The following is a 27,448-nucleotide window of genomic DNA, read 5'->3' on the forward strand; positions in this document are numbered from 1 at the left end:
AAATGCCCTCCCTCTGCAAGGTCCAGTAGGGTAGCCATGGGCCACATGTTCTACTAAACACTGGAAATGTGGCTATTTTTTTGTTTTGATTTGATTTCAGTGGCCCCTTTTGGCTAGTGGCCACCATATTGAACAGCATGGTTCTGGACTCATCTATACTTGAAATCTTGACTTGGGTGTTCTCTTGGCATCTCAGACCTCCTCCAGCCCAGTCAACTTGGATTCTTCCATCCCAAACCTGGGCCCTCACCCCAGTGCTAATCACCTCCATTAACCAAACCACTCAATTGCTCAGGTCAAAGCCTCTCTTTCCTTCTGTGCCAACGTTTAATCCATCAGCAAAGTCTAGGATCTGTGCAAGCCAACTCCAAATCTGTCCATTCGCACGGGCTCCCAGTGCAGGCCACCCCCCGTCACGTGCACGACAGCAATGGCCTCTTAACTCTTCCTGCTTCTGCTTCGGACCCCTTCAATTATACTCTAATGGCAGCTGAAACTGTCTACTGAAATGTAGAGCAACTTCCTCAGTCTTCCGCTAAAAACCCTGCAGCAGCTGCCCACTGCTCTCAGAACAGACTTGACAATGACCCGTGAGTCCCATCAAGACAGGGCCTCTGTCCACTTCCTGCTCCCCAGCTCCCTCCAACAATGCCAGAGCCTCCCTTGGCCTCTTCAAACCTCAGCACCTTTGCACTTGCTGGTCCTTCTGCCTGGAATGCTTTTTACCCAGTCCCCCCTTTTTTTTATTTATTAAGATTTATTTATTTGAAGGGCTGGTGTTGTGGTGTAGTGGGTAAAGCTGCCGCCTGCAGTGCCAGCATCCCATATGGGTGCCGGTTTGAGTCCTGGCTGATCCACTTCCAATCCAGCTCTCTGCTATGGCCTGGGGAATCAGTGGAAGATGGCTCAAGTCCTTGGGCCCCTGTACCCGTGTGGGAGACCTGGAAGAAACTCCTGGCTTCAGATTGGCAGTTGCAGCCAACTAGGTCTCAACAACTCTGTCTCTGTCTCTCTGCCTCTGCCTCTGTCTTTTAAAAGGCAGAGTGACAGAGAGGCAGAGACAGACCAAGAGAGATCTTCCCCAAATGCTCCTAACAGCCAGGGCTGGACCAGGTCAAAGCCAGCAGCCAGGAACTTCATCCATATCTCTCATGTGGATGCAGAAACCCAGGTACATGGGCCATGATCTGCTGCCTCCTTGGGTGTGCATTAGCAGGAAGCTGGATGGGAAGTGGAGGCAGGACTCACCCCAGAAACTCTGCTATGGGATGTGGGATACCAACCAGCAACTCGCGGCATCACAACGTCCATCTCTACCCAGGCCTTCTAATGACGCCTCCCCTGGCCATCATCATCCAAATCTGTGGCTGCCACTCGGTCATAGCCTACTGGGCTCAAACATGTTACTTATTCTGCTCTGTTGTGTAATACCTAACTACAGGATATTTCTATCTTGTAGTACTTGTTGCCACCTGTAATGATTCTGTCTCCCCCAATGGCAGTTAAGTCCCATGAGAGCAGTGACCAAGTATCTTTTAACCCCCAAAACACCAAGCATCGTGCCAGGCATGGAGTCGACAGGTGCACTGTGCGTGGGGTTGGAGAGAGGAAGGAACAGTGGGGGAGGGGGGAGAGCCAGTCCTGGGAGCCTTGACCGCCTTTCTCGGAGACCATCCTTTCCCAGCCGGCCTGTGTCCCAGTGTAGCCAGGACGAGCAGCCCACTGGCCCTGGCCCGGGGAAGGGGCAGCTGTGAGAACAAGGTGTCACTGCTCTCCAGCTCCTCCAGGGGGCAGACGGGTCTGCCTGCGAGGGCCCAACCATGTTGCAATCCAGGTTCTAAAATGCCCACCTGGAAACTGGACCTGGGAGGACTCGCGAGCCCCCTGTTTGAGTTTAACCCACCTGTTCTGCTTTATAGATCTCACAGGCTCTCAGGGCTGCCACTCAGAGCAGGGAAGGAGCATTGACGCACAACGCTCCACCTCCAATCCAGCTCCCTGCTATTATGTGTGAGAAAGCAGCCCAAGACAGCCCAAGTCCTTGGGCCCCTGTCACCCACATGGGAGACCCGGATGGAGTTCCAGGCTCCTGGCTTTGGCCTGGTCCAGCTCCAGCCATTGTGGACATTTTGGGAGTTAATCCACAAATGGAAGATCACTCCATTCTGCTCCCCCCTAAACACTTCCCATAACTCTTTCACATAAATAAATCTTATAAAAAAGAAAGAAAGAAACCATAATTCTAAGAGGTAAAGCCACAAGTCATTAAGAGGCTGAGCTGGGTAGGGCCCAGTCTTTGGGCTCCAGACTCCAGGCTCCCTCGTCTGTCCCAGGGCAGCAGGTGGGCTTCTAGTCAGTATCCCCTGCACGAGTACTTGGGGCCGAGCCCATGCTGGGAGCCTGAGGATGCTGATTCCTTCTGAACTCCCAGAGTTCTGCCCACCCAGCCGCTCTGAGTGCCTCTGGCTTGCCCATGTCTATTTCCCCTGCCCTCGGCCTTCTAGGACAGCAGGTAGCAAACTGAGCCGCTTAGGGAACTGGCTAGAAATGCAGATTTGGGGGGTCTTGCCTCTAGAAAGTCTGATGCAGCAGGTTGGGGAGTGGCCCAAGATTTTAAAAATTACACAGACCTATCACCTTATGCAAGTCTTCAGTTACACGTGGTCTTTGTCCACTCAAGGGACATGAGTCAGCAGCATGGCATCATTTTTGTGGTTCCCTGGTGCACATTTATGTCCCTTCCATAGCAGGGGCTCGGGGTGGGAGGGGCCGGAGTTGTTCAGTGATATCTGTCCTGGGGGAATAGTGTCCCTCCCAAGTCCACGTGTACCCAGGACCTGTGCGTGTGACTTTATCTGGGAACACGGTCTCTGATATGGTCAAGTTGTAATCACACAGGGTCAGGCTGGGCTCTAACTTGAGCAGACTAGTATCCTCCCAAGAAGAAGGACATCGGGGGGACACAGAGAGCTACAGGGAAGAGTGCGTGCGAGGAAGGAGGCAGAGACTGGGGGATTATGTCTGCAAGCCAGGGGAGAGCCGCCTTGCACGCAGCCCCCCCAGAAGCCACCAAGCTGGCGATCTCAATGTTAGATGCCTGACCCCAAGACTGGGAGGGGACACGTTTCTGTTACTTGGAGCCACCCAGTCTGTTGATGCGTTGTGACAGCAAACCTGGGAAACTCAGCTTAAAAAAAAAAAAAATCACTGGAAAACGATCCTTGGCTGCAGATCACTGTTCATGAGCGGTTACTTTGCTTTTCCACTCAGCCTTGAAGAACAAACCTGTGAGTGATTTTCACAAAGTAATCGCGTAGTATTTGTTCCCAACTGGTGTTAGGAAAAATTTCAAAGAGGTAGCAAAGCTGGAAGAATCGCACCAGGAACACCTGCATGCTTTCTGCCTGGAGTTCACCACCCAAGCCTGCTGTTTCTTATTTATTTATTTGAAAGGCAGAGTTAGAGAGACAGAGGAGAGACACAGAGAGAGAGAATCTTCCATCTGCTGGTTCATTCCCCAAATGGCTGCAGCAGCCAGGGCTGGGCCAGGCTGAAGCCAGGAGGCAGGAGCTTCTTCCAGGTGTCTCCTGTGAGTCTCTCATGTGGGTCAATAAAAATAGATGCCTGGGACTTTGTGGGGTGAGGGAAATGTTCTGTATCTTGACTGGGGCACTGGTAGGAGGAGGCATGGAACTGTTACATAGTATCAAGCTATACTTTGAGATCAATACTTTTTTTCTTTTTGCAATATGAAAATTATGCTCAATGGAATTAGGAAAGGAGGCTAATAAATTTAACACTGATTTCATAATCACTCACAATTCCAAGAGTTGGATTGTGATCTACCCAAACCTTCAAAAGCTTGCTTCTTAAAAAGAAACAGCAGGGATTGGCACTGTGGCATAGCAGGTTAGGCCTCTGCCTCTGATCCTGGTGTCTCATTTGGGTACTCCACTTCCGATCCAGCTCCCAGGTAATGTGCCTAGGAGAGCAGCAGAAGATGGCCCAAGTTCTGGGCCCCTGCACCCACATGGGACACCTGGAGGAAGCTCCTGGCTCCTGGCTTCGGATCGGCCCAGCTCCAGCCGTTGAGATCAACTAGTGGATGGAAGACCTCTTTCTCTCTTTCTTACTCTGCCTTTCAAATAAATAAATCTTAAAAAAAAAAAAAAAAAAAAAGGCTGGGGAATGAGCATCCACCTCCCGTGGGCAGCAGAGCGGGAAGCGTGAGGTTTGGGAGCCTTTCCAGAACAAGGGCCGTGCCAGGGTCTGCACCAGCAAACACGGCTGCTCCCCGACCCTCCCAGCTGCCTGCCAGCCACACGCACAGTACCTGACCTCCAATCACAAGCTCCAAACACAGAGCAGGAAAGGTACCTGGGACCCACCCAAGGCTGAGGTCGAAGGGCAAAGCTGCTTCCATCTGCTTCCTCCACACCCTGTCACCCCCGCGGCCCCAGGCTGGAATCACTGCCATTCCATGACCTCTTGGACAGGCTCTGCTTTGGACACGTGGCCCTGTGGCCAGGGAGGGGGTCTGCCAACTGTGTGGTTCCTAGGACTTCCTCCCTGCTCCGCCCGCATGACCTCAGGGCCCAGTGCAAGTGAGGCAGCCCCCTGCCGCGGAGTCTAGCCGCAGTTAGGTTCCCCATGACCAACAACACAGCCCTGAAGGACGCCCAGCTCCTGCCCTGCCTTTCTTTGTCTAGTGGGGCAGGATCTTGGCTGGGATGGAAGAGAAGCAGGAAAATACCTACTTACTAAAATCTAAGAAAAAAATTATAATTTCATTGGCACCAAGTGGAGTCCCAAGCAGACCTAAATTCATATGTAAATGATTGATGTGTGATAAAGGTGAGTTTTTTTTAATTCAGTGGGAAGAGATTATTCCATAAATCAACCCAGACAACCTGTTGTCATGGAAATATAAACATCAAACAATCCCTACTTTGTTTCTTACAGCAAAAAAAAAAAAATTTTTTTTTTCAGAGAAGTAAGAAACTTCAGCAAAAACAGTTGAGAAGAAAAAGCATTGAGCATAAAACTATTGACAGGATTCCAAATATTTCTGGTTTTGTTTTTAAGAACTTAAAGTCCAGTTAAATCTTTCTAAAAATAAGACTTTTTTATTACATGGAAAATGTAAAAGTTGTTGTATGGATAGAAAAATTAGTTAAAAGATGAATGAAAAGTGGAGGGGAAATAGTAATATAGTAATGCAGATGCTGGAATATAAGGTAAAATCCTTTAGACGTAGGACGTGATCAGAAATCAACAAGAAAAAGAGCAGCTGACCAGCGGAAAAGCAGACATGGCACATCAAAGAGCAGCTCCACAGAAGCATGCAAATCGCTTAAGACAATGAAACGACACTGAATCTCTCGCTCATGTTGTATAAAAATGTAAACAGGGAGAAACTGTTTTCCTTATAGGCCAAAATGAAAACTACTGATAAGAGCATTCACAAGAGGGTGCAGAAATAGGCACACTTCTACGTTTTTGGAGGGAGCACGATTTAGAAGGTGATTTGGCGATCTCCGTCCAAATTCAAAACGTGTATCATTTTGGTTCAGAAATCCCAAAGCTAAGCCTCTACATTTTACAGATTTATTCACACACATATGCAAAATGATCGCGTACGATGCTATTACAGTGTTGACGTAATAGAGAAAACCATCAATAGGAGCAGCTGCTGTTAAAAAGAATGACGTAAACCAACACTTCCAAGATGGAAGATGTACAGAATAAGTCATTAGCAGAAAAAAAGCGGCACATTGCCAAGCAGTGTGTACCATATGATTCCTGAATGTGGGAAATTAAGAGAACAACATTTGTGTGTGCACGAATGTTCCCATGAGGCTGCACGAGGGGCTGTTGATGGTATTGACATATAGAGGGACCAGGGTGGGAGGCACACTCCTTTTCCGTACTCTTAATGATCTACATTTTTGTAAACTATGTTCACATGTAATTTCGATGATAGAGAAGCCAAAGGAAAGTCCGTAGTCAAATTTAAAACATTTTTAAAAATTTATTTGAGAGGTAGAGAGAGCGCCCCTCTGCTGGCTCACCCCCTAAAAGACTGCAAGCCCAGGGGCTGCAGCCAAGAACTCGACCTGGGTCTACACACGGGTGGCAGGGATTCAAGGACTTGAGCCAATGCCCACTGCCTCCCAGGACCTGCCTTGGAAGGAAGCTGGAACCAGGAGACAGAGCCAGGAATCCAACCCAGGCTCTCTAATATGGGACCTCCCCCCCAACTCGACCCAGTCTAATTTATCAACTGTGCGTCCCTTCCCCTGGACAAACAGTACCGCTGAATATGATAAACACTCAACATGTATCTACAGTGAAATGCCTTTATCAAGTCTTAATCAATGTCAATTACAATGACAGTTTCTGGGACACGGTGGACTTGAAAGAGCCCGGACCAACGTCCTTCCCAGCTGTATCTGGAATAATCCAGGGGTGCCCTCCTCAAGGTCACAGTCTTGGCTACGTGCAAGACTCACCAAAGAGAGAGCGCTGCCGGGGTTGGCACCGAAGTTCATGCCTCTCTTGGTCGCTGGCTTTATCAGACCCCCCCTCCCCATCGCGTCTGGCAGCTTCTCCCGGGAACAAGCTCCAGACCCTGGACGTCTCATCTGGGACACGCTTAGAAAACTTGGTGCCAGGAACTCCAGGGTTCATTTGTTTCTGTAAGGGGGTTTCCATGTCAGTGCTCACTCCTCCAAACGTGCACACACAGGCTACCTTCCTGACACGTAACTGCCTGCCTCTCTCCAAGTCAGATCTGAAGACACCAGTGTGGCCGCTGAGGCGGCTCTTCCTGTCTGCGGGGGGCAACAGGACTTTGGCTGATTGGCTGGGATCAGCTCCAGCTCCACCCAGGCCACAAGCTGAGCGTGCTGCTATGGGCGTGTGGAGTGCAGTAGAGGAAGCAACAGGAAGGGCCCACTCCTTTGTTTTTTTTCCCTTTCCTGCTAAAGACTCTGCCCTTAAACCTGTTGGATGAGCCGAGATGCGTCACTGGCATTCCTCTCAGGGATACTCATTGAAAGACCAAAACAAGCAAAACCCAGATTACAAGAACTTTGCCAATGCCCTTGTTGTCCTTGTAGGCTCACCTCTGCCAGTCTGGCACCCCAGAGGCCACTGCAGTTGGCGATGGCGTCACTCAGGGTCACCACCACGCAGGCCAGAAAGTGCACATGACAACGGCTGCCCACCGGAGGAGCCGCAGGGCCCAGTGGGGACCGCGCTATCTTGCCCAGACAGCTGAGGGAGGACTCGCAGCAGCCGCCTGCCCGTTAGGTGTCCCTGATTCCTCCCCGGCTCTGCTGCCCCAGGGCAGGCTTTAGAGGAAGAAAATGGAGACCTACAGTCACCTGGCCCTGAACGCCCCAGGACAACAGGGATGGGGACCTTGGCCTTGGCAGCTGCCAGCCTGACCTGACAAGCCCCTTCCACATCTCCGGGACCAGACTGAACTGCTATGCCCTGGGTGCCCCTGCTTCTCTCCACAGCGTAGGCCAGACACGAATGATCCCCAGAACACTGGGCCCCTTAGGGAGCACTGCGGGGGCCACAGGTCACCCCCATCGCAGGTCCCCCACTGATGAGGGTGTTTCTCAGACCCTACTGCTCATGCAGGAAGTAGGTCTTTGGCCTGGCTAAATTAGCACTGTCTACATTCAATACTCCAGAGCCAGTGTGGCAAGCTGGGACCCTCCCCGACCCCCCGTGTGCCCGTGATTACAGAGGAAGCTTTGGAAGCCAACACCTGGCCCCGTCTCACACTCGGACCTCCAGCCCCTCACCCTGTGGAGGGGCAGCTGCCAGGAGGTCGCAGTGTGGAACCCACGGGATTAATCAGTAACTGGGCGTTCGGTGAAGGAGTCACGTGGCCAGGGGAGGGGCGCCTGCTCCCCTGTGGAAATCGCCCTCCCCACCCTGCACACACATCGTCGTCCTGGAAGGCAAAGCACATTGAGGAGACCCAGAACGCACACAGATTCAGGGTCCTTCCCCTCTCTCCTCAGAGGCCAAACTTCAGCCCAGCGAGAGGGGTAAGAGGGGACCCGAAATCGCACGTCATCCCCCCCACCCCACAGCTCCAAACAAGCGCATCTCCTCCCGCTTGGCCGACCCCCATGCCCGAGATTCCTCTCCACTGGGCACACAGTGGAGATCCTGGCTCCTGCAGCCCCCAGACCCCCGGGTCTCTCTGAGCTACAGCTTCCTACAGGTGTCCCACCTACTTGGAAATGTTCACACGGGAACTGACGTGGGAAATTCTTGGAGACACCGGAACTGCTACACAAATTTCACTACTGGTTCCACATCGTTATCCAAGTGTGCGTTATCTGAGTGCCAGATTCGAGTTGCAAAGGGCAGCAACAATCATGTTCGCACGCCAATATTCCTGAGTCAGTGGATTGCTCATCCCCGCTGAAGCACTGACCACCTGCTCTCCCAACTTTGCCCTGCCCACCTGGGCAAAGTATGCTCTTTGATGACAGGAAGTTGGTTATCATCGGACAACATACAGTGTAACACAATGCAGGGGAAACTGAAGATCAACCTAAAACAGTAGAGGCAATTTCATGACATCAATGCAGCCAGAGAGAACGGCTTGGCTCACAACGTCACTGCCAAGCACGGATCTGGCAAAGTTGACACTGCGAGACAGGTCATCAACAAAGGGTTAGGGCCTTCAAAGGAGGTTGGCTTGTTGATCAAAGGATCCAGAGAGCCCCTGAGCCTGTGAATACACTTCTAAGGGTGACCCTCTTTATACTGGCTCACAGGATGCAGCGCTCGCACACGGCTGTATCGGAGAACCACACGTACATGAAAAGAACGCTACCGACTCTTTGCTCGACTGCAGGATCGGAGCACAACTGCCATCTTCATTTTGAATGCTTGCTCATTCCTAGGTTTGAGATCATCAATTCTCCTCCAGACCCCATCCCTTCATGTACAAGATTTTGATTCTGTACCTTAAGTGACGTTTTATTCTAGGATCCACGAGGCTTTGTACTTAGGCCCAAGGAACAGCCAGGACTTCTTCCCGCACCCTGACTCTGACCAACATAAGCTCTTAACCTGGGGCGCAGAGGACCGTGGCCCAGAAGAGCAAAGCAGTGAGCAGGCCGGTCTGGTATTTTCCCCGATAGGGGGCCACACAGGGTCCTGGAAGCTGCAACGTTCTATCCAGCGTGGGTGCTCCTTAGCCCTTCACAGCAGCCAGTTTCAAAGTGGAGGCCTTGACCTGACTTTGACGTTTCTTAGACGATGTCCCATTTCCTAGACTTGCTTCATTACAGGAGACGGAGGGCCGCTCATCTTACGTAAGGGCCTTTTTTTTTTTTTTTTTTTTGACAGGCAGAGTGGACAGTGAGAGAGAGCGACAGAGAGAAAGGTCTTCCTTTGCCGTTGGTTCACCCTCCAATGGCTGCCGTGGCTGGTGTGCTGCGGCCGGCGCACAGCGCTGATCTGATGGCAGGAGCCAGGTACTTCTCCTGGTCTCCCATGGGGTGCAGGGCCCAAGCACTTGGGCCATCCTCCACTGCACTCCTGGGCCATAGCAGAGAGCTGGCCTGGAAGAGGGGCAACCGGGACAGAATCCGGTGCCCCGACCGGGACTAGAACCTGGTGTGCCGGTGCCGCAGGCGGAGGATTAGCCTAGTGAGCCACGGCGCCGGCCACGTAAGGGCCTTGAGCAGCCGCAGGTTTCGGTATTGAGGGGGTTTTGGAAGGAAGACCCTCAGAATACTGAGAAACGACTGTATAAGACACGGGGCCCTGAGGAGGCGATCGGGTCGGAGGGCTCTGCCCTTGGGAAGGAATTAGTGTCCCTACGAAAGGGCTGGTGGGAGTGCGCCGTGCGAGGACATGTGGCCAGGTGACATCATGCAAGCAGAGAGCAGCCCGCACCAGACAGCAGATCTCATCTCAGACTTTCCAGCCTCCAGAACTGGGAGAGAGACATTTCTGTTTACAGATAAATTAAAAAAAAAAAAAAAAAAAAAAAGGCAGTAGGGGCTACTTAGGAGCACTTAAGTGGGCTGTTTTGGATTTTTGGCATTTGGGATTTATAATCTAAATCCAGCCATCTCTAGAGATTCCTAAACACTTGGATTCCAGGGGCCAGCACCGTGGCCTGACGCATGGACACAGGCTCCTTCTGGCAGGCTTGGGAACAGGTCCTAGAATACCCCGGATATGCATCCACTCAATACTCAAGGCAGCAGTCCGGGCTTCACCCCCAGGGCGCTGGCTGCCGGGCTCACACCCGCATCCCCACGACTCGGAGGCTGGCAACCACTCGGTGTCCCAACCTTTTCAGAGACCCCGCAGGCCCCAGGGTCAACTCCTGGCTGGGACCTCAAGCTATGCCCCAGGCTCCCTTGAAACGACACGGACACCACACCAGCTACCTGCTGAGAAGGTGGGAAGCGCTCAAGGACGTCATCGCTCTCATTGCAAAGCAAGCGCACAGCACGCACGTGCCGTTTCCACACTTCTGTGGTACTGGAATCTGGCCCGGTGGCCCCAAACCTTTCCACGGCTTCTGACTGCCCCCGGGACCCACACCTAACACCGAGCCTGCTGCCAGGGCCCTTTTGGTCTCCTTTCCTATCACTTCCCATCTCTTCCGCTGTCACGACCTTTGTTGGCGGTAAACCATGGGGACCGGGCGCGACGGTGCCGGGAGACAAGGCAGTGCGGTGGTTAGCAGCCTACACCGGCATCAACTGACGGCTCCGAGAGTGCGTACTGCAGTAGGTGACACACAGGCAATGATCGATGAGCGCTTACCGGGTTCTGTTTACCCAAAGTGCTACCAAAAATGCAAAGCCCATCCGATAGTCTACAGCACTAGCAAACGTGAGCACCCTGGGATCATCACCCCAGCACAGCACAATAGAGAGGGAGGGCAGGGGAGATGGGGTGAGGAGGAAGAAAGAAAAGAGGAGGAACTGGAGTCTCTAGGGGAGAGGAGTTGGCTCGGCCCCTGGGGTGCCAGGGAAGGAAGGGCACCTGTCTAGGGAAAGGGCTCCCGGGGGACTTGTCTTGGAGGTTAATTTGCATGAGAACAAGAAAACGTCCATTAAATTATCTGTATTAATAAAGACTCCCAGCCCCCAGTGGGCACTGACAGGGTCGTGTCTCCAACTCTGGATCACCAAAGACATAACAGGATGCCAAAGAGAATCCCAAGCATGAGACTCAGAACTCCAAGTTTTGTGAGGGTTGCCTGTATCCAATCGGTTGGTGTCCAACTTTATTCTGATCATGGGACTTGTTTCTCATTGGTGGGAAATGGCAGCTGGTGAGAGGGTGTTCGGTGCCTTCTGCCTGCCTTAGCTGAGCAGCAACCCGAGAAGACGGAGAACCACTGTTCTCAAACTCTGTGCATTAGGGAAATGTGCAGGAAAAGATACTGGAAAGAGTAGACAGGGCCAGAAACCCAGGTAAACTGAGGCATGCCTGTGAGTGGCACGCAGGTGCTTGCAGCCACAGTGGGACTGGCCACATCTCTCTCAGCAACATGGCTCTTAACTGGTGTTTTCTGTGGTTAACTTCACTTCAAAACCTTGCTAGGACTCAACAGAGAGGCGACCTGCAGGAGCGTAGTATGGAAGACATGTTGCTGAACTCTCTCTGGCTGCAAAGAACTGAGGGCCAAGGCAGAAATGAGAGATACAATCGGTAGCTTCCATTCTTTCCCATCAACTTCCAACCCTTTTAGCTACCAAAGAGGAAACGGGAGAGACTTCTGCTTTGTGTTTTAATCCTTGACGAATCTGGGATGTGTTAATATTTCCACTTTCCCTTTCAAGAAGGGGCTTAACTCATTAAGTCTCAAGTTTTCACAAATATTTGCAAATATTTCAAAGACGTAAATTTATTTCAACAGAGGCCTATTTATTGCTCAATGTAAGTCTTTACAGGAGTCCTCTGTGTAGGATAACAGAATGGGTTAACTCAGTTCCCCAGGCAGTTCATTCATTCAATTATCCAAATGCTTATCTGTTCTTGTTGACATGCACCTGTGCCAGCACTGTGTCCTAGAGACACCCAGATGAATCACACAGTTCTAGTCTCTTGAAGTATACAGTTTACTAGACAAGATAAGACATGGAATGATTATACATTAAATAAGGAAGAATGTTGTAAATGCTGCAAAATTGGGACAGGTGAAGTGCCGTGAGAGTCTAAGAGAAGGAAAGACAGTCTTAGACGACGATGTATGCAGTCTGTTGGAGAAAAGAAAAGCAACTGAGCTGGACTTAGGATCAGGCGAGAGGGAGCTGCTGAAGGCCTAGGAGCACTGCCACCACCTGACCAAGTTCTCTGTGGAAAGATTCCGAGGCAATGAGGTGCAGGGGGAGACCTGCCCAGGAGTGTGCCGCAGGAGTGAGCACGGCAGGGCTCTGGCCAAAGTAGGGCTGTGGCCGGGGGGCCATTCTGGAAGGAACACTAAGGCGTCTCCGGCTCTTCCTTTTCTACCCACTCCTCATTTCCCCCCTTCAAACACCTATGGATTCTCTGGGGCGGAGCAAGCAACGGAGACAGTTGCTGTTAAGAGTGGGGAAGAACACTGGTGATCTCCCAGAGAATATGGGGTGAAAATTGTTGTCCAGCAGAGTGCAAGATTCTGTTCAACAGAAGTTGAGAGACAGGCAAACCCTCCCCTGAGGGTAGCGGTGTAGGACAGTGGCCAGCTCTGGGAGCAGGCAGGTGCCCACCACAGGCACTGGAAGAGTTCTGCATCCTGGCCTGGGTGATGGCAGCAGAGGGGTCTACCTCTATCCCACCCCCAATGCCCAGGTCCCAACACCTGCAACCTGGGACTCCGTCACCCTCCTTGTCACAGGGGACTTTGCTCATGTGGTGAAAGATCTTGAGCTGGGGAGATCATCCAAGTGGGCCCAAGGTCATCACCAGCATCCATACACGTGGAAGAGGCAGGCAAGGAGAGAACGCAGCAACAGAAGCAGTGGCGCGGGTGAGGAGACAGCTGGGGGCCACCAGCCAAGGCAGGCAGGCAGGAGACTCCTCCAGGAGGCAGGACACCGACCCTGCCCCCAGAGCCTCCACAAGGAAGTGGTCCTGCGGGTTTATTTTTTACTTCTGAAACCCAGGACTGTGAGGGAGTACACCTGTACGGCTTAAGTCATTCAGTTCATGCTGAGTTATCATAGGAGTAACAGAAAATGAGTGCAGGTGGGAAGCTGACAAGGCAAGGCGTCCAGCAGGCATGAGAAGAGCGGGCATCAAGGAGGCGGCGATGCTAAGTGGGCCAAGAGCTGCCCCCCAGCCGGGTAAGGCAAGGTGAGAACCGACGCCAGGTGCAGGGAGATGAAGGTGCCCGTGACCCTGGCAAGGGCTGTTCCAGTGGTGTGGTGGGTTTCAGAGAGAACAGGGTAGATGCTTGTCACCTGTGTGTCTAAATAAATGAGGTCCACCTAAGGACTGCTGATGCGTGTGCACCCTGAGAGAAGACAGTGGGGGAAGGGGGCTGGGATGGAAGCTGCACAGGAATCGCCTTGACCTCTTCCTGGACGTATCTCCAGCCAGCACGGTCAGATGTTTGGCCCTGGAGGGACCACTCTGGGTCCGGTGCACGAAGTGGGGGAGGGTGAGCCTCTCTGACAGTTACCAGCCCCTCAGTGGCAGGGTTGGGGTTGGCCCTGGTTGGGCTGCGATGAACACTGTGGCATTCTCATGAAAAAAAAAAATGCACATTCCCATGTTTTTCACATACAAGTTCATCTCTCTCGTCAATGCTAGAAAATGATCCACTGGGCGGGGGACTTAGGGGCGCTGCTTTGTGTGTTCCTTAAAGTGTGGTCTGCATGGCACTGGGGAGCGAGGGGGTTCCCAGGATGCGTATTTCTTTTTTCAGTGCTTCTGGGTTTATTTTAAAGTGCACGTAAACCTAGTGATTTCTGGGAGCAGGTGTTCAGCCTAGTAGCTAAGATGTCTGCATCCCACACCCGAGCGCCTGAGTTCAGTACCTGGTTCCGGTTCCAGACTCCAGTAATTGGGTCTGTATCACCCATGTGGGAGACCTGGATTGAGTTTGAGGCCCCTGGGTTCAGCCTGCCCAGTCCCAGCATTGCAAGGCTCATAGGGAGTGAACCGGGAGCCAGGAGATGTGTCTCTCAAAAGAATTTCGAAACCCAGCCGGCTAATCCTCCACCTTGCGGCGCCGGCACACCGGGTTCTAGTCCCGGTTGGGGCGCCGGATTCTGTCCTGGTTGCCCCTCTTCCAGGCCAGCCCTCTGCTGTGGCCAGGGAGTGCAGTGGGGGATGGCCCAGGTGCTTGGGCCCTGCACCCCATGGGAGACCAGGAAAAGCACCTGGCTCCTGGCTCCTGCCATCGGATCAGCGCGGTGCGCCGGCTGCAGTGGCGGCCATTGGAGGGTGAACCAACGGCAAAAGGAAGACCTTTCTCTCTCTGTCTCTCTCTCTCACTGTCCACTCTGCCTGTCAAAAAAAAAAAAAAAAAGAATTTCGAAACCCACGTATGATGTCATTGGCATTATCGCCTAGGATGAGTAAATGATAGAATAAAAAGTGAGTCAATTTCAAGATAAATATTAAGTGTAAGAGTTCAAGTGGTATGCCAATTCAGAAAGGACGCAACAGTGATTCATTGATGACCAAAGCCTGGAAGACGCAGCACCCACAGTGTGGCGAGGGAGCTGAGGCCCGAAGTCCTTCCCTGGTCTCTGTTACGGGGAGTGCTGGCTGCAGCTCACATGAGCTTCATGGGCACCAGCTGCCAGTGCTACGGCTGGAAAAAGATCGCTCTTACCCAAGCTTGCAGTGAAGAGCAGGGGCAAGGAGGAGGCCCGGCTCAGCCGCAGCCCTTCCACCTGTTCCATGTGGGCAGCTCAACGTCCCCAAAGTCAAGGCCATGGCCACAGCAGATTGTGCCTCATCTCTTACACAGTATGTTGGTTCAGACAAGTTGGACTTGTTTTGTGTGTCTGCAAGAGTGTGAATGTGTGTGTATATGGTGGGGGGTGTGACCCAGTGAGGAATGGGAGAAACAAATGGGACCGGGCCTTCTCCCTGGGAGAAGACAGCAGGTGCTCCCCTCAAGGGACAAGGCTAGGGGAGGCCCCCTCGGAGGGCCACCATTCAGAATGGCAGCAGGGCTGGCTCCTGGCACTTCTCTCCTGCTCCTGACACTGGAGGCGGCTCTGACCTCAGGAACCGTGAGCAGCCCTGATCCACAGGAGGAGAGGAAAGGAGTGGGGAAGGGAGCATGGGGTTGCTGGAAGGTCCCATCTTTACCCAGGCTTCTCTTTGAAAGGACGTCCAACCCTAGATTTGAGGCAACCCTGTACCAGTTCCTGGATAAGAAACCTGAAGACAAAAACCAACAGGCAACTGCAGTGTCTGGCTAGTGTGGCCAGTGGTCAAGTCTGGCCCCTGGGTTTGTAGATGTGCAGGGTTTTCTCACATCCTTAGGTTGAGGCTGAGAAATGGGGATACTTGCAATAATGCCACACTGGAACTCTCGGGGTGACAAGGACTCTCTGCAGGTGTAGGAAGCAAACGTGGACTTGGCGTGCCCTCTGGATCTGTCGTGAGGACGAGGTAAGGCAGAGTAAAGCAAAGCCAAAGCAAATGCCGGTGCTGGGTGGTTGGCGGAGCTAGGGGGTGGGGCCGTGGAGGGCAGCTGGCCAGGAGTGATATTCAGGATGGCGCTGGGAGGACAGGCCACACCCCGAGGCTCCTGACTGTAGGAGTTATGATGCATGGCCAGCCCCAGGAGCCATCACCAAGCCTTGGAGTCTCTCGTACTCTGGTCTCATTTCTCCCACTCTATTTTACTTACATCCATGGCCTGGCATCGAGTGGCAACTTCCCAGATTACATTGGGTTCCCACGGTGGGACATTCCGACCACACAATCTCCCAGATTCAGCCCCTTCAACCTCGCCACCAAAGTGCAACCCAAGTGGGAGCCTCCTGGCTGGCCTCCTCTATTTCTTCCCAGCACCACTGCCGGGCCACCCTGCTACAGATGCAAATCTGACCACACCACGCCCCTGCTTGAATCCCTTCACCGGCTTCTGGGCAGTCTTAGAATCCAGTGCCTGCATGAACTGGCCCCTCTGACCTCCTCCCACCTCCCTTGCCTGGCCCACCCACTGCTGATCACATTGGTTTTACTTCCATTCTTTGACGGTGCCAAGTCCTTCCCCTGCAGAGCCCTCGCACATGCTGTTCCCTCTATGTGGAATGTCCTTCCCACCACGCTTTGTCTGTTAAGCCCTGTCCTCCAGTTAGCTGTCATGTTAATGTCACTGTCTGGAGAAAGCTCTCCCCTCCAGATCCGCAGGCTGACAGCACCGTGTAACACGTAACGGTCATGAGACTAGCCTGGGAACACCATGAGAACAGGAGCCATTTCATTTTGTTCATGGTACCTGCCTGTGCCTAGCACAGTGCTGTCGACCCACAGAAGAACAAGTGACTGGACGCATGAAGAAGTATTAGCCAAAATGGGCTGCAGAGGAGCCACCTGGAGCCGTGAGTGGGCGGTCCTTCCAACTCAAGTTCTAAAGCACCTGCTGAGTCCACAGGGCAAGCAGGAGCTAGAAGCAGGGAACAACTCTTGGTTTGTATCCAAGCATGGTGGCCCCGCTGCCACCAGTCCTGCAGCCAAGACCGGGGAACTCCCAGAGTTAGTTGGCCTCTGGCCTGAGTCTACCTGCAGCCCTGTGGCCAGAGCTCCTCTCCCTGCCCGAGGATCCTTGGGTTGGAAGAGAGCCTTGATTTTGGCATTTCCACTGAGTAGCTGTCAGCTGTTTGGCATTAGACACATTCTGAGCTTTAGCTTCCACAACCTAAAAGCAGGATAACGAAACCCATGGCAGGACCAGTCCAAGGCTGGAGGACCATGATGAGCATGGACCACGTAGCCCGGCAAGGTTTACCAAATAGTCCGGGTTCAAGGTGCTCGCCCTTTTGCTTCAGCAAAACTGGCCACCCCCTTTCCTTTCTCTCTTTTTCTGTCCCCCAGCCAGTGCAGGACAAGAAAGGAGAGGAGCTCTTGGTTGGAGGACACAGTGCCCCCGAGTCACTGCCCAGACCTCTCCACCCACACAGGGTAGCCCTGGAACAGCCCGGCCGGCACCAGGAAATCCAAGCTCTCGGAAAAGACCTTCTGAGCCAGGGGCTGTTGGAAGCAGGAGCCGGATGGGATGGGGAGGGGGCGGTAGGACAGGTGAGCTTGGAACCTATTACTCCGACAGGAATGGAGAACACTTGTAAAGAGGGAGAGGCTGAAAAAAGAGGAAGGAAAGGCTGGGAGCGCAAGGGAGCTGGGGCCAGGACTTGGGGACCCAGGCCATAAGAAGGTAGGGGCTGCAGCAGGAGCGACTTGGGAGGAGGTGGGGGAGTTCGTGGGTCAGGGAATAGGCTGGCAGAGCAGGCTGGTGGAGAGGAAGGGGACCGTGACCTGTTACCTGGAGAGAGGACAGGGGGAGTGGAGCGAGGGAAGGGCCGGCCGACGCTGTCACCTTGGGTCCTGGGGGGGGGGGGCAGGCGAACGGGGCTCGCCCGGGAGCGCCTTGGGGGAGGGGTGGGCGGGAGCGGGGCGCGGGTGGGTGTGACCCCCGGCCGGCTGTACCTGCGGCTCCCCGCGCAGCTCGCCCACGTAGTACTGCTCCAGCCAGCGGCGCGCGTTGGCCGAGTGCCTGTGCGGGGGCCCGTCCAGGTCTGCGCTGATGTCCTGGCCGGCCCGCGCCCGCAGCAGCTGCTCGCCCCCCGGGTGGTGCCGCGCGAAGCCTGTGAGATCGTAGAGGCGGGCCCCGCGGCGGACCCAGCAGGCGCCGGCCGCCAGGCGCCGCTGGACCTCGGCGGGCGAGAAGGAGGCGGCGGGGGGCGGAGCGGGGGCCATGGCGGGAGACCGGAGCTAGCAGCTCGAAGCCCGGGCGTCTGCTCGGCGGCCGCCCAGCGCGCCTCTAACATTGCCGGGGCCGGGGCCCGGGCGGTCGCCGCGGGCCGGCCGCCACCGCACCTGCTCATTTGCATGCCGCTTTCCCATTGGCCGTTCCGCGGGACGCGGCCGGAGCCCAGAGGGCCCCCGCTGCCCATTGGCCGGCAGGAAGGCCCGGCAGACCCGAGCGGGGAGGGCCGGGCGCGGATGCTGCCCGGCAGGTGGCCCTGGCCAGGTAGAGGGCGTGCCGGCCAGGTGTGTCCCGTAGCAGGAGGAGGGCGAGCGGATGCGGGCGGAGCAAGTCTCCGGTGGCAGGCGGCTGTCTGGACGGACGTCCTTGGCGACTGCCTGCTTGCTGTAGTTTCAACTAAGAAAAGCATTGAATTCTCTGCCTGCAGGAGGGGTCCAAGAGGGGGAGCGAGGGCCTGCGATCAGGTGAGAGAGGCAACTTCCCTCGGGTGCAAGCTTTAAGGCGCCACAAACTCAGCACATCACAATAACCTCAAAGTTATATATTCAGAGAGTCTACCGTTACCCAACGTGGATGTACTTAAAGCCACTGAACCGTAAAAAATGGATGAGGTGGCAGATTTATATTATGCATATTTTACTGTGTGTATATATACTTCATATATATATATTATATATAATAGAGGACTTTTAACAGCCATATTGGCAACTATGGGGTGGGATGCACATCCCTTGCTTTTGTCAATAAAGCTGTTTCGGACCATGTCTGGGATTGGTGAAGCAGAGTGATGCAGGTGCAGGGTTGGGTCCTGGATATTTCACTTACTGTGGAGCTTTTGCATTAATTTTGAATTCTTAAAAGATTGCATTAAAATATTTCTTTATTATCAAATTTTTAAATTTTATTAAAAATTTTTTTAATACCCTTACATTTTGCACCCAGGGCCAGTGTCTTACTCTCTCCCTCAGTCCTGGGCCCTGTGGGAGGACCCTGAGGTGGCGAACAGAGCACATCGTCTGCATTTTTAGAGGGGGAAATAGATAGGGCTGCAGGCTGGCATGCGCTCACCACAGCTCTGTTTAGAACAGCGAGGAGCCGCACACAGCTTTGCTTGCCCCGCCACGGGAGATCCCCTGACACCCGCAGTTTGTAATCAAAGGCTTCTGTTGTGGAGGCTACCCCATCCAGGTGGCCGTTGTTCCTCCCAGGGAAAGGTACTGCTGGCTCGCTCTGGTCTCTGCCCCGCTGGGGAAGGCCTCTGTGCCAGGCCAGGGCTGTGTGGGAAGCCTAGCCTAGAGGCCCCCAGGACCACCCCAGCAACAGACTAGCTGCCCTTTCCCGCCCAGCCCTCTCTGTTCTCACCCTCGGGGAGTGGGCAGGAGTTCTGCCCGGCTCCGGCTCTGCTGTGGAGCAGCTGTCCCTCAGCCAGGGGGGCCCTACCTCTGAGCCCTGCTTCTCCCAAGCAGTGAACACACACCTAGTGAGCCTTCCTCCACCTCCCAGGCAGAAGCAGCCCAGCACACACACGGGCACTTCCTGCTGCCTGGGTCTGTGGGAGAGCCCTGGCTGGATTTCTCACTATTGCCTGAAACTATCATTGCCTGAAAACAAACAACTTAGCTGTCCATTCAGAACTGTAGCAGCCTCTCTCCTCTCTCTCCCTCTCCCTCCCCATCCCCTCCTCTCTCTCCCTCCCTCTCTCTCTGTTTTTCCCTTTCTCTCTTTCTTTTCTTCTTCCTTTTTAAAATATTTTATTTTACTTATTTGAAAGGCAGAGTTACAGAGAGCGAGATTGAGATCGTCTACCTACTGGTTCACTCCCTAAATGGTAGCAATGACTGGGGCTGGACCAGGCTGAAGCCAAGAGCCAGGAGCTCCATCCAGGTCTCCCACACTGGTGGCGGGGGCCCAAGAACTTGGGTTGTCCTCTGCTGACTTCCCAGGTGCATTACTAGGGAGCTGGATCAGAAGTGGAGCAGCTGGGACTGGAACATGTTCCCATATAGGATGCCAGCATTGCAGGCAGTGGCTTAACCTGCTGCTTTCCTGCCCTAGTAATTCCACATCTAGAAATTTGGTTTTGGGAATATAATGTATCAAGATATGGGAATAACATTGATTGCAACATTGTTAATAGACTATAAAACCCACAAAAACTCACTATTAGAGAGGACTTAATAAATTATGGTATATATAGACAATGAAATTTTATGTAGACATTAGAATTAATGAGATAGATCTATGAGGGGCCGGCGCTGTGGTGTAGTGGATAAAGCCACCATTTGCAGTGCTGGCATCCCATATGGGTGCTGGTTCGAGTCCTGGCTGCTCCACTTCTGATCCAGCTCTCTGCTATGGCCTGGGAATGCAGTGGAAGATGGTCTAAGACCTTGGGCCCCTGCACCCACGTGGGAGACCCGGAAAAAGCTCCTCACTCCTGAGTTCAGATTGGCACAGCTCTGGCTGTTGCGGTCAATTGGGAAGTGAACCAGCGGATGGAGGATCTCTCTTTCTCTCTCTAAGTATAGTGGAAAAGAAAAAACAGCATATGGTATGCTGTGAGTTTGTAATTTGTAATTACTTAATCTTTCAAAATATTTCATAGGTAAACAAATAAGTATATGTAAAGGGTTTTTTTTTTGCTTCTTATTTGTTTGTATAAAGATTTATTGATTTATTTGAAAGGCAGAGTTAGAGAGAGAGAGAGAGAGACATATATAGTAATTTTCTATCCACTGGTTCACTCCCCAAATGGCTGCAACAGCTAGAGCTGTGCCAGACTGAAGCCAGGAGCCAGGAATGACTTCTGGGTCTCCCACATAGGTGTGAGGGCCACCTTCCACTGCCTTCCCAGGCACTTTAGCAAGGAGCTGGATCAGAAATGGGTCAGCTGGGACTCCAACCAGGCCCACATGGGATGCTGGCATTGCAGGTGGTGGCTTTACCTGCTACTCCACACCACAATGCCAGTCCCCATTTGCTTGTTTTAAACTTGAGATGCAGACAGATAGAATTAGAGTCCCCATTTACTGATTCACTCCTCAAATGCTCACAGTGGCTGGCGCTGGGCCAGGCAGAATCTGGGCAGTCAGGAACTCAATGCAAGTCTCTCACATGAATGTTAGGAACCCAATTACTTGAGCCATCCCTGCTTGTCCCAGGGACTACACTGGTGGGAAGCTGGAATCAGGAGCCAGATTCAGAAATTGAGCCTGGGTACTCTGATGTGGGAACAGGTATCTCAACCACTAAATGCCCACTCAGACACGTAACTTTTACAGCAAAACATGATGAATTCCTTGTCTCTGCCTCTCAGCCCGAGCTGGGACATCACCAAACGCCTGTACCTATTCCTGTGCTGCCCACCTTCCACCTCTCTGCCTCCTGCTTATCAAGAGGCAACCACGGCCTTCTCTGCTCATCTTTCCTCTAACTTTTAATATTTTTATCACTTCTACCTGTGTGCCCACAGAATTTTTTTAGATGATCTTGTTTTTGTTTTTAAAAGCATATGAATTAGCCGGCGCCGTGGCTCAATAGGCTAATCCTCCACCTTGCGGCGCCGGCACACCGGGTTCTAGTCCCGGTTGGGGCGCCGGATTCTGTCCCGGTTGCCCCTCTTCCAGGCCAGCTCTCTGCTATGGCCAGGGAGTGCAGTGGAGGATGGCCCAGGTGCTTGGGCCCTGCACCCCATGGGAGACCAGGAAAAGCACCTGGCTCCTGGCTCCTGCCAGGATCAGCGCGGTGCGCCGGCTGCAGCGGCGGCCATTGGAGGGTGAACCAACGGCAGAGGAAGACCTTTCTCTCTCTGTCTCTCTCTCTCACTGTCCACTCTGCCTGTCAAAAAAAAAAAAAAAAAAAAAGCATATGAATTGTGTTTAGCCCCATGTGGCCTTGCATACATGGTCATTTTGTTCTTTTATTGAGGTATAATTTACAAACAGTAAAATTTGACCTTGTTAGTGTATGGCTACATAAGTTTGGAGCATCTTCTAAAAGTTAGGTTTGTCTCTTCCTTTGCCAGTATCTCCTTGTCTTTCTTGTTATACCTTTTAATAAGTTTTGACACCTGACAATACTGCACACGCATGCTGTTCTTTGAGTGTCTTGGTTTGTGTTTTCCTTTTTAATCATATAAACTTCAGAATAATTTTCTCAATGCCCACAAAGAAGCCTTTTGGGACTGTAAAAGCAACTGTATCGAACATATAGAGTAATCTGCATTGGGGGGAGGGGGAAGCCAATGTAGTCCATAAGCTGTACTTTGGAAATCTATATTCATTAAATAAAAGTTAAAAAAAAATCTGCAGAAAATCAGCCTGGCAGTTAAGAGGCCCAGGTCCCACACCCAAGTGTCGGGGTTTGAGTCCGGTCTGCTCCGGTCTCCTGCTAATGTGCACCCTGAGAGGCCGCAGGTGTGGCTCAAGTGCTGCGTTACTACTGCCCTCGTGGGACACCTGGATTGTATCCCTAGCACCTGTCTTCAGTGCCAGCCGGGGGCCATTGTTGGCATACAGGAGTGAACCAGCAGACGGGAGCAGTCTCTCTTTCACCCTTTCCCTTCCAAATAAATACGTATTTTTTTTTAAAAAGTTGCTCCCTATAGGACTTGCACATAGGAGGGGTCTTCAGAAATTTACAGAAAATGCATGTTTTAATTCCATTTTCCATTAACTCCTAAAAGTATTCTGGAGTGTACTAAATGCATTCTGACAAATGGTTTCTTTTTAGAGTAAGATTTTACTAAAGTATAACAGCCAAGGGAAACGTTCAGCTCAATCAGCTTTCATGAGGTGCACATAACACACACTTCTCAGTAGCAGGACCCGAGCAGCCCCACCTAGGTCCCCTCCAGTGTTTCCACAGTGCCTACCTCATTTCTTCCCCAAAGAGAACCACTTTATTGGTTTCAGATGCTGCACATTTGTTTTGTCTGCTTTTGAGCTTTTATATGTGAAATCAGGTAGTGTGGATTCTGTTTATTCTGTTTTTACACCACCTTTTTTTTTTAAGATTTATTTATTTATTTGAAAGGCAGAGTTACAGAGAGGTAGAGCGGTAGAGAGAGATAAAGAGAGAGAGAGAGAGAGAGGTCTTCTATCTGCTGGTTCACTTCCCAGATGGCCGCAATGGCCGGAACTGCGCCGATCCAAAGCCAGGAGCCAGGAGCTTCTTCCAGGTCTCCCACGCAGGTGCAGGGGCCCAAACACTGGGGCCATCTTCCACTGCATTCCTAGGCCATAGCAGGGAGCTGGATCGGAGGTGGAGCAGCCAGGTCTTAAACTGGTACCCGTACGGGATGCTGGCATTGCAGGTGGTGGCTTAACCCACAGTGCCACAGCACCGGCCCCCACCATGTTCTTTCAACTTACTGTTTGTGAGATCCACCCAGCTGTATGATTTGGCACGGTGACAGTTTGTACATTGTTATTTCTGTATAGTATTGTATGGTAGGAATATGCCTCATTTAATTTGTCCATTCAGTTACTGATGGACATTTGGGTTGTTTGCTGCTTAGGGCCAGTAAGAGCTGCTATGAGCATTTTTGCACGTGTTTTAAAATGCATTTCTCTCAGGTAGATAGCTAGGAGTGGATCTGTGTGTGTTAAACCCCAGGAGATGGAGAGCCAGATTATACTCCTACCTGTACCGTGGGGGAGGATCTAGTATCTTTATTGCTTTATCTTTCACATTTAGGTTACAATCAACGTGGGATTGATTTTCAAGAATGATATGAAATATAGGTCAAGAGTATCAGAAGTGGAGCAGCTGAGACAAGAACAGGTGCCCATTGGGGATGCTGGTGGCACAGGCAGTGGCTTTACCCACTATGCCACAACCCCGGCCCCCCAAATATTATATAGTTCTTAAAGTAGAAGTTTGAATTTGTTTTGGTATTTTATACTTTTTGTTAAAATTCATTCCTAGGTATTTTATTCCTTTTGATACTGTGTTTTCCATAGTTTTATTTTAAGATCATTTATTACTAGTATATAGAAACACAATTGATTTTGCACTGTACAACCTTGAGGAACTTATTTTTGAGTTCTAATAGTATTTTCACTGGAGCCTAATTTTCTGTATATAAGATCATGTCATTTGCAAATGAGATAGTTTTACTTTTCCCTCTCCAATATGGATGTCTTTTACTTCATTTTCTTGCCCAATTGCCCTGACAGGCGCCTCCATTGTTGAGTACTTGATGACAGAAGACATCTTTGTGCTTTTCCTAATGCCAAGGATAAAGTTTTCAGTCTTGTGTTCTCATTATGATATTGTTTTTTTTTTTTTTTTTTAAGATTTATGCATTTATATGAAAGGGAGAGACAGAGAGACATACGGACCTTCCATCTTCTTCTGGTTCACTCCCCAAATAGCCTCAATGGCCACAGCTGGGCCAGGCTGGAGTCAGTAGCCTGGAACTCCGTCTGGATCTCCCACCTGAGTGCAGGGGTCCAAGGGGTTGGGCCATGTTCCACCGCTTTCCCAGACGCATTAGCAGCGAGCTGGAGCAGAAGTAGAGCATCTGGGATGGCTGCATTGCAGGTGGCGGCTTAACCCGCTGTGCGATAGCACTGCCCCAGCTTTTGGTTTTTAGGTACTTCTCATTAGGCCTAGGAAATCGTCTTCTAACCCTAGTTTGTGGAGTATTTTTTACCAAGAAGGACACTGAATTTTGTCAAATGCCCATTCTGTATCTACGAAGACATTCATGTGGTTATTTTTTTTCTTACTCTGTTGACACAGCCTGTTATATTATTTATTTTTTTTAAGATTTATTTATTTGAAAGAATTACAGAGAGAGGTAGAGACAGAGAGAGAGAGGTCTTGCATCTGCTGGTTCACTCCCCAAATGGCTGCAACAGCTGGAGCTGAGCCGATCCGAAGCCAGGAGCCAGGAGCTTCTTCCGGGTCTCCCATGCGGGTGTGGGGCCCAAGGACTTGGGCCATCTTCTACTGCTTTCCCAGGCCATAGCAGAGAGCTGGATCGAAAGTGGCGCAGCCGGGACTAGAATCTGTGCCCACATGGGATGCTGCCACCACAGGCTGGGGCTTTAACCCACTGCGCCACAGTGCCAGCCCCATGTATATATATATATATATATATATATATATATATATATATATTTTTGACAGGCAGAGTGGACAGTGAGAGAGAGAGACAGAGAGAAAGGTCTTCCTTTTGCCATTGGTTTACCCTCCAGTGGCCGCCAACCCCATATATTATTGATTTTCAAATGAGCCTTGCATTTCTAGGATTATCCCGACTTGGTCAGTTTGTATAATCCTTATATACTTCTAGATTTGATTTGCTACTATTATTGAGGTTTTTGTTTAGATAGTTGTAAGAAATATGGGTCTGTAGTTTTCTGGTGACATCTCTGGTTTTGGTATCAGATACTGGCCTCAAGTTACAAAGATTTGGCAAAAATTCCTTCCAAATTGTTCAGTAGGATTCACCAATGAAACCAGGTCTAGGCTTTTCTTGGTGGATAGTTTTATTTATTATTTTATTTGAAAGGCAAATGACTGATTTGTTGGCAAAGAGTTGTGCCTAGTATTCCTGCATAATCCTTTTCATTTCTACACTGATCTTAGCCAAAGGCCAAAGTAATCTTTTTCATTTCTGTAAGGTCATAGTGATGCACCCTCTTTCATGACTGATTTGTGTAATTGAGTCCTCTCTCCCTGTCTGTCTCTCCTTCCCTCCCACTCCAGTCTAGGTAAACTGTTTAACTATCTGACTGATGTTTTCAAAGAATAACTTTTGGTTGTTTTGATTTTTCCTTTTGTTTCTCTGTCCTCCATTTCATTAATTCCCACTCAATTTTCTTCCTACTGCTTACTTTGGGACTCGTTTATTCTTCCTTTGTAATTTCTTTTCTTTACCTTTTTTTTTTTTTTTTTTTGACAGGCAGAGAGTTAGACAGTGAGAGAGAGCGACAGAGAGAAAGGTCCTCCTTTTTTTTTTTTCTGTTGGTTCACCCCACAAGTGGCCGTTACGACCGGTGCCCTGCGGCTAGCGCGCTGCACCGATCTGAAGCCAGGAGCCAAGTGCCTCCTCCGGTCTCCCATGCGGGTGCAGGGCCCAAGCACTTGGGCCATCCTCCACTGCACTCCCGGGCCACAGCAGAGAGCTGGACTGGAAGAGAAGCAACCGGAACAGAATCCGGTGCCCCGACCAGGATTAGAACTGGGTATGCCGTGCCGCAGGCAGAAGATTAGCCTGGTGAGCCGCGGCGACGACCATCTTTTCTTTTCTTTTTTCTTTTTTAAGATTTATTTATTCATTTGAAAGAATTACAGAGAGGCAGAGGCACAGAGAGAGAGAGGTCCTCCATTCGCTGATTCACTTTCCATATGGCTGCAATGGCTGAAGCTGCGCTGACCCGAAGCCAGAAGCCAGGAAATCTCCCAAGAGGGTGCAGGGGCCAAGGACTTGGACCATCTTCCATTGCTTTCCCAGGCCATAGCAGAGTTGGACTGGAAGTGGAGTAGCTGGGACTTGAACCAGCATCCATATAGGATGCTGGCACTCACTACAGGCAGCAGCTTTACACACTATATCACAGTACCAGCTCCCTTTGTAATTTCTTAAAGTTAAGGTTAGGTTTTTAATTTGAGATCTTTCTTACTTTTTCTTTTTTAAAGATTTATTTATCTTACTTGAAAGGAAGAGTTAAAGAGAGGAAGAGCAGAGACAGAGATCTTCCATCCACTGGTTCACTTTCCAAATGGCTGCAACGGCTGGAGCTGGGCCAAAATGAAGCCAGGAGTCAGGAGCTTCTTCCAGGTCTCCCACAAGGGTGACAGCAGCCTAAGCACTTGAGCCATCTTCCTGTGCTTTCCCAGGCACATTAGCAGGGAGTTGGATTGGAAGTGCAGCATCCAGGCCTTGAACTGGTACCCATATGGGATGCTGGCACTGCAGGCGGTGGGTTTACCCATCATACCACAGTGCTGACCCCAATCTTTCTTACTTTTATATGTAGGTATTTATAAGTAACTTCCCTCTAATCACTACCTTACTATATCCCGTAAGTTTATGGATGTTGTGACTTCGTTTTTTTCAGAACGTTTTCTTTTTCTTTCTTTCTTTTCTTTCTTTCTTTCTTTTTTTTTTTTTTTTTTTTTTTTTTTGACAGGCAGAGTGGACAGGGAGAGAGACAAAGAGAAAGGTTTTCCTTTGTCATTGGTTCACCCTCCAATGGCCACCGTGGCCGGCGCACTACAGCTGGCGCACCGCGTTGATCCGATGGCAGGAGTCAGGTACTTATCCTGGTCTCCCATGGGGTGCAGGGCCCAAGCACTTGGGTCATCCACCACTGCCCTCCCTGGCCACAGCAGAGAGCTGGCCTGGAAGAGGGGCAACCAGGACAGAATCCGGTGCCCCAACCGGGACTAGAACCCGGTGTGCCGGCGCTGCTAGGTGGAGGATTAGCCTAGTGAGCCGCGGCGCCAGCCCAGAACATTTTCTAAGTCCTCTTAAGATTGTCTTATTGA

At 51.3% G+C, this 27,448-nt stretch overlaps 1 protein-coding gene across 1 annotated transcript in view; it reads right to left on the minus strand.

The window, feature by feature from the left end:
• The window catches only part of FA2H (fatty acid 2-hydroxylase), a 50,880-nt gene extending 32,864 nt beyond the window's left edge, over window positions 1-18,016 (minus strand). Inside the window, exon 1 of the mRNA XM_002711722.5 lies at window positions 17,665-18,016. Coding sequence (XP_002711768.2) covers window positions 17,665-17,934 — 270 coding nt within the window. The 5' untranslated portion in view covers window positions 17,935-18,016. The remainder of the gene's footprint in view (window positions 1-17,664) is intronic.
• Window positions 18,017-27,448: the final 9,432 nt, after the last annotated feature.

Source organism: Oryctolagus cuniculus, chromosome 18 (assembly GCF_964237555.1).
Source record: "Oryctolagus cuniculus chromosome 18, mOryCun1.1, whole genome shotgun sequence".
Classification (NCBI taxonomy): domain Eukaryota; kingdom Metazoa; phylum Chordata; class Mammalia; order Lagomorpha; family Leporidae; genus Oryctolagus; species Oryctolagus cuniculus.